General features: G+C 36.8%; 2 protein-coding genes across 2 annotated transcripts in view; one reads left to right on the top strand and one right to left on the bottom strand.

The window, feature by feature from the left end:
- Positions 1 to 10,952, top strand: part of LOC103794845 (olfactory receptor 1L8) — a 390,653-nt gene extending 379,701 nt beyond the window's left edge. The window contains 2 exon segments of the mRNA XM_054236625.2: positions 8,846 to 8,993; positions 10,795 to 10,952. The gene's annotated coding sequence lies outside the window, so the exon portion shown is untranslated.
- Positions 9,131 to 11,701, bottom strand: LOC100405192 (olfactory receptor 1N2). The gene has a single exon (XM_035292342.3). The coding sequence runs from the start codon at positions 11,600 to 11,602 to the stop codon at positions 10,652 to 10,654; it is 951 nt and encodes a 316-aa protein (XP_035148233.3). The 5' UTR covers positions 11,603 to 11,701; the 3' UTR covers positions 9,131 to 10,651.
- Positions 11,702 to 15,465: the final 3,764 nt, after the last annotated feature.

Raw genomic sequence — 15,465 nt, 5'->3', positions numbered from 1 at the left:
GCTAAATAATGTGTAATTCCATTTATATAATGTTCTTTAAATGACAAATTTTGAAAAATCATAATCATCTCAAAATTTTTTTTCTGATCACAATAGAATAAAACTGGAAATCAATAACAGGAGGAAATGTGGAAACTGTACAACTACATGGAAATTAAACAACATGTTTCTGAATAACCAAGGAAGAGATTAAAAAAGACATTAGAAAATTTTTTTAGATGAATGAAAGTGGAAAGACAACACACCAAAACCTATGGGATACAGCAAAAGCAGTTCTAAGGGAGAGTTTGTAGCAATAAACACATCAAAAAATAGAAAGCTCTCAGATAAAACATCCTAAGGTTGCACCACGAAGACCTAGGAAAATGAGAAAAAAAACCAGACTTGATTTTACCCAAAAGGCCAAGAACTGATAACAAGAACAAACTAAATTCAAAATGAGTAAAAAAAAAGGAAATAAAGATCACATTAGAAATAGAGACCAAATAATGCAAAATATCAACAAAAATGAAGAATTGGTCTTTGAAAAGATAAACAAAATCAATGACCTTAGTAGCTAGACTGACTAAAAAACAGAGAGGAGTCAAACAAAATCAGACAAAAAAGTAAAACTGCAAGTGATACTAAAGAAATAAAAAGAATAATGGGAGACTATTATGAACAACAAAAAATTGGAAAACTTAGAAGAAATGGATAAATTCTTGGGCACATGCAACTTACCAAGATTGAATCATGAAGAAATAGAAAACCTAAGCAGACAGTAAAGAGTAAAAATATTGAATCAGCAATAGGAAATCTAACATTGAAGAAAAGCCCAGGACCTGATGGCATCACTGCTAGATCCTATCAAACATTTAAAAAAGAGCTGATACTAATTTTTTACAAACTCTTTCAAAACACTGAAAAGGAGAAAATTCATCCAAGTTTGTTCTTTGAGGCCAGTGTTACTCATACCAAAACCAGACAACAACAACACACACACACACACACACACACACACACACACACACCCCTATGAGCCAATATCCCTGATAAGCATGGACACAAAAATCCTGAACAAAATATTAGCAAATTGAACTCAACAGCACATAAAAAGTATCATTTGCCATAATCAAGTGGGATTCACACCAGTGATGTAAGAATGTTTCAACATACACAAATAAATAAACCTGATATTTCACACTAACAGAATTGTATTAGTCAGAGTTCCCCAGAGGGTCAGAACCAATAGGTTGTGTGTAATAGAAAACTTAGGGGAAATTGGCTCACATTATCACAAAGGCGAAGTCCCATAATAGGACATCTGCAAATTAGAGGACCCAAGAAGCCAGTAGTGTGGTTCCCAGAGAGGTTGGTAGCATGGTGCCTAGAGAAGCTGGTAACATGGCTCAGTCTAAATCGTAAAGCCTCAGCCCTAGGGAGGCTGACAGCAGAGACCTTGGTCTGGGGCCAAATGCCTGAGAACCTTATCAGAATGTGGCTGATGCAATTCTCAGAGTCCAAAACCCAAAGAACTTGAAGTCTGATGCAAGGGCAAGAGGAATAAAAGACATCTGCTCCAAAAGGGAGAGAGAGAGGAAGAAGAGTAAGCTGAGCAGAAACTCTTTTGTTTAGTTAGATTCCATTTGTCAATTTTTGCTTTTCTTTTCCTTGCTTTTGGCATCTTCATTATGAAATATTTGCCTGTTCCTATGTCCAGATGGTATTGCCGAGGTTGTCTTCCAGGGTTTTTACAGTTTTGAGGTTTACATTTAAGTCTTTAATCCATCTTGAGATAATTTTTGTATATGGTGTAAGGAAGGGGTACAGTTTCAATCTTCTGCATATGGCTAGCCAGTTATCCCAGACTCATTTATTGAATATGCGATCCTTTCTCCATTGCTTGTTTTTTTTTTCAGCTTCTGCACAGCAAAAGAAACTATCAATAGAGTAAACAGACAACCTACAGACTTTTTTTTTGGAGAAAATTTTTGCAAACTATGCATCTGACAAAAATCTAATATCCAGCATCTATAAAAAACTTAAGCAAATTTACAAGAAAAAAACCCTAAACAACCCTATTAGAAAGTGGACAAAGGACATGAACAAGCACTTTTCAAAAGAAGACATACATGCGGCAAACAAACATGAAAAAAGCTCAACATCACTGATAATTAGAGAAATGCAAATCAAAATCATAATGAGACACCATCTCACACCAGCCAAAATGGCTATTATTTAAAAGTCAACAAATAAAAGATGCTGGTGAGGTTGCAGAGAAAAAGGAAAGCTTATACAATGTTGGTGGGAGTATAAATTAGTTCACCCACTGGAAAACAGTATGGTGATTCCTCAAAGACCTAAAAACCGAAATACCATTTGACTCAGCAATCTCATTACTGGGTATATACCTAAAGGAATGTAAATCATTATCTTACAAAAATACATGCATGCATATGTTCATATGAAACACAATTCACAGTAGCAAAGACATAGAATGAACTTAAATGCCCATTAATGGTAGACTAGATAAAGAAAATGTGGTACAAATCCATCATGGAATACTATGCAGCCATAAAAAATAATGAGATTATGTTATTTTAAGAAACATGGATTGAGCTGGAAACCACTATCCTTAGCAAACTAACACAGGAACAGAAAACCAAATACCACATGTCCTCACTTGCAAGTGGGAGCTAAATGATGAGAACACATAGACTCATAGAGAGGAACAGCAGACACTGTAGCCCATTGGAGGGTGATGGGTAGGAGGATGGAGAGGGTCAGGAAAAATAATGGATACTAGGCCGAGACTATGGCCACCCCTCCCACTAAGGGCTCAGGCCCAGGGAGATCAGAGCTCTGTCCCTGAGCCCCTGGCTGGAGTTGTTGGAGTTCCTGCAGGGAAGCCCTCCCAGTGAGGAGGGAGGGGTCAGGGTCACACCTGAAGAGACAGGTTGGCCTCTCTCAGCACTCTATTCACCATAGTATTGGAAGTTCTGGCTAGAGCAATCAGGCAAGAGAAAAAAAAGGTATTCAAATAAAAAGACAGAAAGTCAAATTGTCTGTATGCAGGTGACATGATTCTATGTTTAGAAAACCCCATCATCTCAGCCCAACAACTCCTTAAGCTGATAAGCAACTTCAGCAAAATCTTAGGGTACAAAATCAATGTGCAAAAATCACAAACATTCCTATACACCAACAATAGACAAGCGGAGAGCCCAATCATGAATGAACTCCCATTCACAATTGCTATAAGGAGAATAAAATACCTAGGAATACAGCTAACAAGGGATGTGAAGGACCACTTCAAGAAGAATCAAAAACCACTGCTTACGGAACTAAGAGAGGTTATGAACAAACAGAAAAACATTACATCCTCATGGATAGGAGGAATCAATATTGTGAAAATGGCCATACTGCCCAAAGTAATTTATAGATTCAATACTATTCCCATCAAATATTATGTTGACATTCTTCACGTAATTAGAAAAAAAAAACTACTTTAAATTTCATATGGAACCAAAAAAAATCTGTATAGCCAAGACAATCCTAAGCAAAAAAGAACAAAGCTGGAGGCATCATGCTACCAGACTTCAAACTATACTACAAGGCTACAGTAACCAAAACAACATGGTACAGGTACCAAAGCAGACATTTAGGCCAATGAAACAGAACAGAAGCCTCAGAAATAACACCACACATCTACAACCATCTGATCTGACAAAACAAGCAATCGGAAAAGGATTCCCTATTTAATAAATGATGCTGGGAAAACTGATTAGCCATGTGTAGAAAACTGAAACTGGACCCCTTCCTTACACCTTATACAAAAATTAACTCAAGATGGATTAAAGACTTAAATGTGAAATCCACAACCATAAAAACCCCAGAGGAAAACTAAGGCAATTTCATTCAGGACATAGGCATGGGCAAATATTTCATGATGAAAATGCCAAAAGCAATTGCAACAAAAACTAAAGTGAACAAATAAGATCTAATTAAACAGAAAGCTTCTGCATAGCAAAAGGAATTATCATCAGAGTGAACAGGCCACCTACTGAACAGATTTTTGCAATCCATCCATCTGACAAAGGTCTAATATCCAGAATCTACAAGGAACTTAAACAAATTTACAAGAAAACAACAAACAACCTCATCAAAAAGTGGGCAAAGGATATGAACAGACATTTCTCAAAGGAAGACATTATGTGACTAACAAACATATGGGGAGGGAAAAGCTCAATCTCACCAATCATTAGAGAAATTCAAATCTAAACCACAATGAGATACCATCTCACACCAGTCAGAATGGTGATTATTAAAAAGTCAAAAAACAATAGATACTGGTGAGATGTGGAGAAATAGGAATGCTTTTACACTGTTAGTGGGAAGGTAAATTAGTTCAATCATTGTGGAAGATAGTGTGCCAATTCCTCAAGGATCTAGAAGCAGAAATATCATTTGACCTAGCAATCCCATTACTGGGTATATGCCCAAAGAATATAAAACATTCTACTGTAAGACATGCACATACGTATGTTTATTGCAGCACTATTTGCAATAGCAAACACATGGAATCAACCCAAATGCCCATCAATAATAAACTGGATAAAGAAAAGGCAATACATATACCCCATGGGATATTATGCAGCTATAAAAAGGAATTTGCTGAGTATGGTGGTGCACATCTGTGGGGCCAGCTACTAGGGAAGCTGAGGTAGGAGGATTGCTTGAGCCCAGGAAGTTGAGGCTACAATGAGTTGTGTTTGCATCATTGCACTCCAGCCTTGGCAACAGAGTGAGAACCCTCTCTCAAAAAAATGTTTTTAAATCATGTCATCTATAGATTCTGGATATTAGATTTTTGTCAGATGAGTAGAGTGCAAACATTTTCTCCGATTCTGTAGGTTGCCTATTCACTCTGATGATAGTTTCTTTTGCTGTGCAGAACTCTTTAGTTTAATTAGATCCCATTTGCCAACTTTGGCTTTGGTTGCTATTGCTTTTGGTGTTTTAGTGCCCATCAATGATAGATTGGATAATGAAAACATGGCACATATATACCATGGAATACTATGCAGCCATAAAGAAGAATGAGTTTATGTTCTTTGCAGGGACATGGTTGAAGTTGGAAGCCATCATTCTCAGAAAACCAACATAGAAACAGAAAACTGAACACCACATGTTCTCACTTGTAAGTGGGAATTGAACAATGAGAACATATGGACACGGGGAGGAGAACATCACACACAGGGGCCTCAGATACAGTCAGGGGGTGGGGGATCAAAGGAGGGAGAGCATTAGTACAAATATCTAAAGTATGTGGGGCTTATAACCTAGATGGCCGGTTGATAGGTGCAGCAAACCACCATGGCACACATACACCTGTGTAACAACCTGCACATTCTGCACATGTATCCTGGAACTTAAAGTAAAATAAAAAAATTAAAATTATGTTTACAAACAACAAAGACAACAACAAAAGTTGATTTCATAGAAGGAGAGAGTAAAATAATGATTATTAGAAGGTGAGGATGTAGGAGGAGTGGGGAACAGGGACAGGTTAGTCAACAGATCTATGTTGACGAACTTGAGTATAACAAGTTCTGGTATTCTATTGTACAAAAGCGTGAATATAGCTAACAATAATGTATTGTAACTTCAACATAGCCAGAGAGAGGATTGTGAATGTCCTTAACTCAAAGAAATAACAGATGTTTGAGATGATGGATATGCTAATTATCCTGGTTTGATAATTATGCAATGTATACAGGTACCGAAGTATGACACTGTACCTTATAAACATGTACAATCATTATGTGTAACTTAAGGATATAATAAAACTTTTAAAAAGATATGAAATTTCCACATTATAAGGGAAAGAATGAGACAAAGATAAGAAGAGAAAATTAAAATAAAAAAATTTAAAGCATGGTATATACAAAAAAAGAAAGAGGAAATGGAATGTCAAAATCAATTACAAATATATTAACAATTGCATGAATCTTAAAAGACAAATTTGTATGAAAAACAAACAAAGATTCTTAGAGTAAATATATATATATATATATCCATCTATATAAAGTTTTCTGTAATGGCCAACCTAAAAATTTGGACCAACCTTCCCAATGGGAAAATTAATAAAACTCAGATGAAATATTTTAAATATGTTTTTGAAGGCATCACAAACATAAAATAATAAAGAATTACTTAGAAAACTTCTAACCACAGAAAGTATAAACTCAAATAGACAGGTTCAGCACTCAAAGCCACTTTAGCCCAGAAAGCATTTGTTAAACAGGAAAAAAAGAAAGAAAGAAAGAAAGAAAGAAAGAAAGAAAGAAAGAAAGAAAGAAAGAAAGAAAGAAAGAAAGAAACTGAGCTATGCTTTATTGAGAAGTAAAAACCCTCAACCTATCCAAAAGGTGAGAGGTAAAACACCACTTGAATTTAACCTTCTTTTTCAAAAACAGAAAAATCCAAAATAAATAATCTAAGCTTCTGCCCTAGGAAACTAAATCCAAAGTAAGCACAAGAAAAAAAATTATTAATAAAAATTAAGACAGAATTAATGAAATTGAAAATAGGACATTGTTAAAGAAAATCAACAAAACAAAAACCTAGTTCTTTGAAAAGGTCAATAAAATTGATATGGCATTAAAAAGTCTAACTATGGAAAATAAAAGAAAGAAGACACAAGTTACTAATATCAGAAATGAAAAGGAAAACGTCACTAAAAATCCCATGGGCACTGAAAGGATAATGAAGGAATAGTATGAACAAATCTGTGCCCACAAATATGATAGCTTAAATGAAATAGACCAATACTGGGAAAGCCACAATCTGCTAAAACTCATACAAGAAGAAATGGGCATTAATAGGCCTATTTCTATTGAAGAAATTAACTCAATAATTAATAACCTTCCCAAACATAATGTACCAGGCCCAGATGGGCTCACTGGTGAATTCTATCAAACATTTAAAGAAGAATTTATGACAATTCTCTGCAATCTCTTCTAGAAGATGGAAATAGAGTAAATACTTTCTATCTCCTTCTATGAGGCCAGTAACACTCTAATAACAAAAGTGAGTAAGGTAATCGCAAGAAAAGAAAACTACAGACCAATATCTCTCATGAATATGGATGTCAAAATCCTTAATACAGTACTAGCAAATAGAAACAAATAATGTATAAAAAGACTTATATATCATATCCAAGTGGGATTTATCTCAGGAATGCAAGGTTGCTCCAACACTTGAAAATCAATTAATTTAATCGATCACATCAATAGGCTAAAGAACAACTACCTGATAATATAAATAGATACAGAAAAAGCACTTGACAAAATCCAACACCCATTTATGATTAAACCCTCTGAGCAAACTAGGAATAGAGAGATTAAAAAATATCTATTTTAAAAACTACAGTTAACATCATACTTGATGAGAAACTAAAAGCTTTGCACTAAGATCAGGAAGAAGACAAAAAAATGTCCCCTCTCATTACTGCTTTTGAATATCATATTGAAAGTCCTGGTAGGGCATAAGGCAAGAAAATGAAATTAAAGGTATACAGATTCAGAAGCAATAAATAAAACTGTCTTTGTTTTCAGATGATATGATTTTTACAGAAAATCCAAAATATCCAAAAATCTCTCCTGGAACTAGTAAGGAATTATAGAAAGGTTTCAGGATACAGGGTTAATATAAAAAGCCAATTGTATTCAGGATACAGGGTTAATATACAAAAGCCAATGGCCAAATATATAGTAGCAATGAACAAATGGAATTTGAACTAAAAAACACAATACCATTTACACTAGCAGCCCCCAATTTGTTAGATATAAATCTATATACAAAATTAATATGAGAAAAACTGCAGAACTCTGAAAGAAGAAATCAAATAACTAAATAAATGGAGAGATATTCCATGTTCATGCATAGGAAAACTCAATGTTACTGTGGTGCCACTCTTCCCAACTTGATCAATAGATTCAACATACCCTTAATCAAAACCTGGCAAATTACTTTGTGGATATCAACAAAACTATTCTTATTTATGCAGAGAGGCAAAAGACTCAGAATAGCTAACACAATATGGAAGAACAAGTTTGGAGGACTGATACTACTTCCTTCTTTTTAAGTTCTGGGATACATGTGCAGAACGTGCATGTTTGTTACATAGATATACATGTGCCATGGTGGTTTCCTGCACCTGTCAGCCCATCATCTAAGTTTTAAGCCCCACATGCATTAGGTGTTTGTCCTAATGCTCTCCCTCTCCTTACCCCCGACAGGCCCTGGACACTACCTACTATAAGCCTGAAGTAATTAAGGCAGTGTGGCATTGACAAAAAAATAGAAAAATAGATCAATGGAATAGAATAGAGAGCCCAGAAAGAGACCCACATAAGTAGAGTCAACTGATTTTTGACACAATGCAGTGGAGAAAACATAGTCTCTTCAACAGAGAGTGCTGAAATAACTAGACATCCACATTTAAAAAATGAATCTAGACACAGACATTACACCTTTTATGGAATATTTCATACAAAGAAATATTACTCAGTCTCAGAAAGAAACGAGCTATCTAGTTATGAAAACACTTGGAGAAACCTTTAACATACTGCTAAGTGAAAGAAGTCAATCTGAAAAGGCTACATACTGTATGATTCCAACTATATAACATTCTGGAAGAGCTAAAACTATAGAGACAGTAAAAAGATCAGTGGTTACCAGTGGGTAGTGGGGAGAGGGGAAGGACTAGATGAAGCACAGGGGATTTTTAGGGCAGTGAGACTATTCTGCATGATACTATAATGATGAATACATGCCATTATGCACTTGTCAAACCCCACAGAATGCGCAACGCCAAGAATGAACTCCAATGTAAACAATGGACTTTGGGTAATGATGTGTCAGTGAAGGCTAATGGATTGTAACAAATGTACCACTCTGGTGAGAGAGGTCGATTAGTTCGGGAGATTGTGCATGTGTTGCAGTAAAAGGTATGTAGGAACTTTCTGCTCAATTTTTGTGTAAATCAAAAACAGCTCTAAAAGAGTAAAATGTGAGTGTATATGTGTGTGTGTGTGTATACACACACATTTTACTCTTTTGGTAATGTCCATTCCTGCCTGAGTTTTCAGCCTGCCCTACAAATTTCAAGCTTACTATCCTCATATAATTGCATGAGCCAATTTCTTGAAGTAAATATATTTATATATAAATAGACTGTAAATGGCATATTGTAGCTGGGTGACTGGATGGAGGGCAAAGGTGGGGATCTTAGAGGTCAGAAATTTATTCCCAAAAAAGAGAGATATTATTCACAAATACAAAACTTGCCTTTTCCAACCTTTGCCTTGGTACTAGAAATTGCTGTAGATTGCTGTGGTCAGGGCCAAGTCACCTAATTCAAAGCTAAAATGGTCTAGTCTAGTTTCCCTAGTTGTCTCATTATTCTTTCTCTTCTATCCAAAAAGAAGAGACAGAAGTGGGAGATAGAATGACCAAAGAGCAGTGCACACAGGGGCATGATTTTCCTTAAAGGAAGATCCTTAAACAGTATTTATTGTACAACACCAAAAGGGCATACCTTCCTTTTTAAGAAATTTGATCCAGGAGGAACTTGATCTCAGAGATCTGTTTCAGTGCTTCTTTTCCTCTGTGAGATACCATTGAAACATGTTTTTTGTGTGCCAACCCTCAAATTTCATTTCTTTTTTTGGAAAATATCTACATGTTTCAAAACATGTAGCTATAAATAAGAAAAATAGTAACTTATAATTTCATTGCAAAAAGATAACCATTGTTAAGCTTTGTGACTTCTTATACCAATTTCTACCAGATTGCTTTGCATCAAATTATTGTCCTAAAAATTTCCAGCATGCTTGATTTGTCATTTTTTTTCTAGAATATTTTATGAAATAATTCAGAGAATGGACAGTGTGGTGATTACAAAACTGGCACTAGTAGGTGTACAGCACATATTGATTACATTTCATCTATTTATTACAACAGAAGAGTGCATTTAAGTTAAAGGAATGAAATAGAAGGGAATACCATAACATATATTAATTTAATTCTTTTTCTCCTGTTGCTATCATTCAATATTAACCTTAGTTATGCTCTAACACCTTCCTTGTCATAATCTTCATAAAGTGGTAAAATAGAAGGGGGTAGATACTAGAATCAAGCTGACTCATTAAGTTATTTAACATCCTAATTCACAGTTTTCACTATTCTACCTCAAGAAACTGATATGAGGAATAATGAGGAACATTGTGGATACTCAGTAAATGTTTGTGTTCTTATTCCTTCGCCTCATTTCATGCCTGCCTCACTGGGTAGAATCGCTCGGCTCCAGAGCCTCATAACAAATGCCCTGTTCGCTATAGCTGATATGCTGGTTTTAGAGGTTTGAGGGGGAATAGCGGTTTTTCTGTTAGTAATGGTTGCCTCACTGGGGTTAGGAAAGAGGCTGAGACAGAGCATCGCATTCCACAGCCTAATAAAAGAATGAAACATTGTTTTTGTTGCATCCCTAACTCAGAATCAACTGATAACCTTCCCCTAATATCAATATGCCAGTAGTAGAAATACCAAAGTGATGTAAAACAAGTAGGAGTTGATCAAGATTAGACATCATCATCTAGATATCTTATCATGAAAGTAATGTCTTCCCACTGCCAAAAAGTTTCCACAAAGCCTCCTTCATGTCTCTGTTCCTTAAGCTATAAATGAATGGGTTTAGCATGGGAATAATCACCATGTAGAGGACAGCAGCCCTTCTTTCTCTCTCTGTAGAGTAAGTTGATGGAGGAAGTAAATACACACCCATAAGAGACCCATAGAAGAGAAGAACCACCGTGAGATGAGAACCACAGGTAGAGAAGGCCTTCCATTGCCCTCCAGGAGATGAGATGCCAAACACAGCCCAGGAAATGCGGACATAGGAGAAGACGATCAGCAGGAGGGGAACAGCGAGGAACAGCAAGCCCATGGTGATGATCATCAGCTCGTTTACATGGGTATCTGTACAGGCAAGCTTCAGGAGAGCACTGGGATCACAGTAGAAGTGGGGGATGGCTTTCTGGGCACAGAAACCCACACGGGTCAGCAGCAGTGTGTGCATCAGGGCAGGACAGTTGGTTAGCACCCAGCACATACCCAGCATTAGTGCACAGAGCTGGGGACTCATAGCTGTGCTATAATAGAGTGGCTGGCAGATGGCCACATAGCGATCATATGCCATCACAGCCAGCAGGCAGTTGTCAAGGCCACCAAACATAAGGAGGAAATATAGTTGTGCAAGACACCCAGAATAGGAGATGGTCTGACTCTGGGTATGAATGTTGGCCAGCATTTTGGGGATTGAGGCAGTAGTGAAACAGGCATCAGTTAATGATAGGTTGGCCAGAAAGAAGTACATGGGAGTTTGAAGGTGTGGGTCAGAGCTGATGGCCAGGATGATGGGCAGGTTTTCCACCATGGTGACTAGGTACATGCCAAGGAAGATGTCAAACAGAAGAGGCTGCTCCTCTGGCCGCTCAGAGAGTCCTAGAAGGAGGAAGTCTGAAACAGTGGTTTGGTTCACTCTGCCTGGTTTTCCCATCCCTTGTAGTTCTTGTTATCTGCACAGATAAAACCTTCCATGTGTCAGTATTTATTTATTAAATCAATTTACAGATATGCAACTGTGTGGCCAGAACTGTGCTGGGAGAAAAAACAAAGAAAAATAAATGGTCTTTGCCAATAAGAATTTCTGAATCCCATTGGGAATGCAAGAAAATACCCAAGAAACGTTTAGAGAACAGTTAAGATAATATCCATTCAAATCTCAATTGTGTTCTCTATGCTATAGCAGAATCCAAAGAAAAGAGATTCTTTTGACCAGAGAAATTGGCATGCACTATTTAGAGGAAGTCAGAATTGAGAATAGCTTGATTGCAAGATTAGAAAATCCATTTGTTATTGTCAATTGGAAAGAAGGTGCATGATCTCCATCAAATTCTTCCCCCTCCTCCAACACACACATGAACCTTCTTTATAGGGACTGAAATTGACTTTTAAGACAAGATAGCCTCCTCCCCACTTGCCTTTCAGTCCCTAGAATTTGACTTTACCCATCCAAACCAGTCCTGTACTCTTTCCTAACTAGCAGCATAGGACATGTGAGTTAAGGATAGTAGTTGTCTGTGGTTTCATACTCTCCCACCCACTGTTAGGACATTCCCTCTCCCCACAGACACACACAAACAGGACAGGGGAGCCATCCTCCCCCCTCCATCAATTTCTCTCCTTTATCCCTGTTCTCTTCCCCTTTTTTCTTTGCTGCTATGCATCTATACCTGCTCTGGGAACTGTTTTTTTAGTACACCTGTGCCTTAACCCCTACATTTGTACTACATTTCTCTAATATTTACTTTTAACCAGAGGGAGGAAGGTGAAAGGTATCACCCTGGCTTTTTGGCTCAAACATAACTGGTCTGTTTTTCTGCTGCCCTAGTGAGCTGGTAGGAGAAACTACCTCATATTGATGTTGTAGAAGTTTGACCTTAGAAGCTTTTGTGACTATTTCAGTCCTCTGTTCTTTGGTTCATAGAGAAACTTCTGACCTTAGGTAGAGACTCAGCACTTTCCCAGGAAACTGCTGCCTTATCACCTGGTCATCAGACTGGGAAGGAAGGTAGGTGTCTGTGTGTGTGTGTCCATCCGTTCTACCCCTTCCAAATCCTCACCTGTCAGATTATGGATCAGTTTTAGGTGTCTTCAAATTCTCCAATTCTCTCCCATGGATGGAAAATTCCTAATAAAAAACTCTCTGAGACCTTTCTGACTCACAGGCAATAAAGTCAGGGTCTATTGAGTCCAGAGTTCATTCGAAACACCTGGAGTGTATGACTCGATTTCAGCTTCCCCAGGCATAAGACAAGATTATTTCTTCCTGGACAGGAATATTACTTAAGGTTATAAAGGCTCGTAGAACACTATCTCCCAACATGCTCATTAGGGCCGACCTCAGTGTCATTGTGCAGCCTGTTCTCCAGGCAACTCTGGCTGGATCCTAGGGGAACTGAGGACCTCTCTTTCCCAGGGATTAAGCTCTCTTGTTGGAATGCAGTACATTTCAGCCTGACTCACAGGTCTCCTGGGAACTCCTGCCTATATGCATTAGGCAATTCTGCACTTGTCCCATGTCCTAGGTAAAACTGCATTAAAGGATAATCAAGAGAATAAACTATAACACGACTATTTCTGCTGCCGATTTCCTTAAAGAGAGTAATCCTAATAGAAACAATGCCCTCAAAAACTCCAAAACTCTCAATTAATGAAGCAACCCAAATAAAGCACACTAGCTATAGTGTCTCATACAAAGCAGCTGCTCAAAAAAAGCTACTTGTATCTCCTCTATTTTAATTAATTCTATTAAGTGGAAAGAGTAGTATTTCCACCTAGGTCTGTAATGACTCTGGATTACATGCTCTTATCCACTACGCCTTGTTCCAGTATCATTGTTGGCTTTAATCATAAGCAATTTCATAGGTCTAAAATCATCAAGATTTTTGTAGCTATTGTAAATGGGATTGAGGTCTTGATTTGGTTCTCAGCTTGATTGTTTTTAGTGTGTAGAAATTCTACTGATTTTTGTTCTTAATTTTGCATCATGAAGCTTTACTGAATTCATCAATCAAACCTAGGCATCTTTTGGAGAAATCTTCAAGGTATTCCATGTATTAGATCATATTATCAGCAAACAAAGATACTTTGACTTCCTTTTTCAAATTTGGATGTCTTTTATTTCCCTGACTGTTCTGGATAAGACCTCCAGTACCATGTTGAATAGGAGTGATGAAAGTGGTCATCCTTGTCAGTCTCTAGTTCTTAGGGGGAATGCGTCCATCTTTCCTGCATTCAGTATTCTGCTGACTATGGGTTTGTCAGATGTGACTTTTATTATATTTAGGTATATTCCTTCTATGCCTAGTTTGTTCAGCATTTTTATCATAAAGGGTTGTGGAATTTTATCAGTTGCTTTTTCTGTATCTATTGAGATGATTGTAGGTTTTTGTTTTAAATTCTGTTTATGTGGTGAATCACATTTATTGATTTGTGTATAACTATCCTTGCATCCCCTGAAAAAAGCCTACTTGATCATTATCAAGTATTATCTTGATAATGTGTATTATGTTTTTGATGTGCTGTTGGATTCAGTTTGCTAATGTTTTATGGATAATTTTTGCATTGATTTTCCCCACGGATATTAGTCTGTAGTTTTCTTTTTTGTGTGTCCTTGTCTAGCTTTGATATACGGGTGATACTTGCTTTGTAGAATGAATTAGGGAGGATTCCTTCTGCCTTAATTTCTCAGAAGAGTTTCGAGAAGACTGATACTAGTTCTTCTTTGTATGTTTAGTGAAATTCAGCTGTGAATTAACTGGTCCTGAGCTTTTGGTTGTTGTTATTGGGAGACCGTATGATTCAATCTCACTACCATTATTGGTTTATTCAGCATTTCTACTTGTTCCTGGAACAATTGGGAGAGTTTATATTTCAGGAATTTATCCATTTTTCTCAAGGTTTACTTGTTTGTGGATTCAAAGTTGTTTATAGTAGTCTCTGATAATACCTAAGATCATATGTAACCAAGGATGTAAAATATGTCTACAAGAAAAACTATAAAACACTGAAGAAAGAAATTTTAGATGACACAAATAAATGGAAAAACATCCCATGATCATGAATTAGAAGAATCAATATTGTTAAAATGACCATGCTGCCCAAAGCAGTCTATAGATTCAATGCAATTCTTATCAAAATACCAACATCATTTTTCATAGAATTAGAAAAAAAATTCTAAAATTCATATAGAACCAAAAAAAATGTCCAAATAGCCAAAGGAATCCTAAGCAGAAAGAACAAAGCTGAAGGCATTATATTACCTGACTTCAAATTATACTAAAATGTTATAGTAACCAAAACAACATTGTACTGGTATAAAAACAGACATAGATTAATGGAAATAAAGCCACACGCTTAGAGCCAACTGATCTTTGACAAAGTTAACCAAAACATACACTGGGGAAAAGACACCCTATTCAATAAATGGTGCTAGGAAAATTGGGTTGCTATATGGAGAGGAATGAAACTGGATCTCTATCTCTCACTGTACAGAAAAATTAACTCAATGGATTAAAAACTTAAGTTTAAGACCTGAAACTATACAAATCCTAGAAGAAAATTGTGAAAAAACTTCCCTGGACATTTGCATTAGTCCATTTGCATTGCTATAAATGAAATCTGAGGCTGGGTAATTTATAAGGAAAAGAGGTTTATTTGACCCATGGTTCTGCAGGCGGTACACAAAGTATAGTACCAGCATCTGCTTCTGGTGAGGCCTCAAGAAGCTTGGAATCATGGTGGAAGGTGATGGGGAGCCAGTGTATCATATGGCAAGAGAGGGAACAAGAGGGATGC

Source organism: Callithrix jacchus, chromosome 1 (genome assembly GCF_049354715.1).
Source record: "Callithrix jacchus isolate 240 chromosome 1, calJac240_pri, whole genome shotgun sequence".
Classification (NCBI taxonomy): Eukaryota; Metazoa; Chordata; class Mammalia; order Primates; family Cebidae; genus Callithrix; species Callithrix jacchus.
This window is presented reverse-complemented; position numbering and strand designations above follow the sequence as displayed.

What these genes read in the sequence shown, in the direction of transcription:
- LOC100405192 (XM_035292342.3), bottom strand. Translation starts at nt 11,602, where the DNA reads ATGGGAAAACCAGGCAGAGTGAACCAAACCACTGTTTCAGACTTCCTC.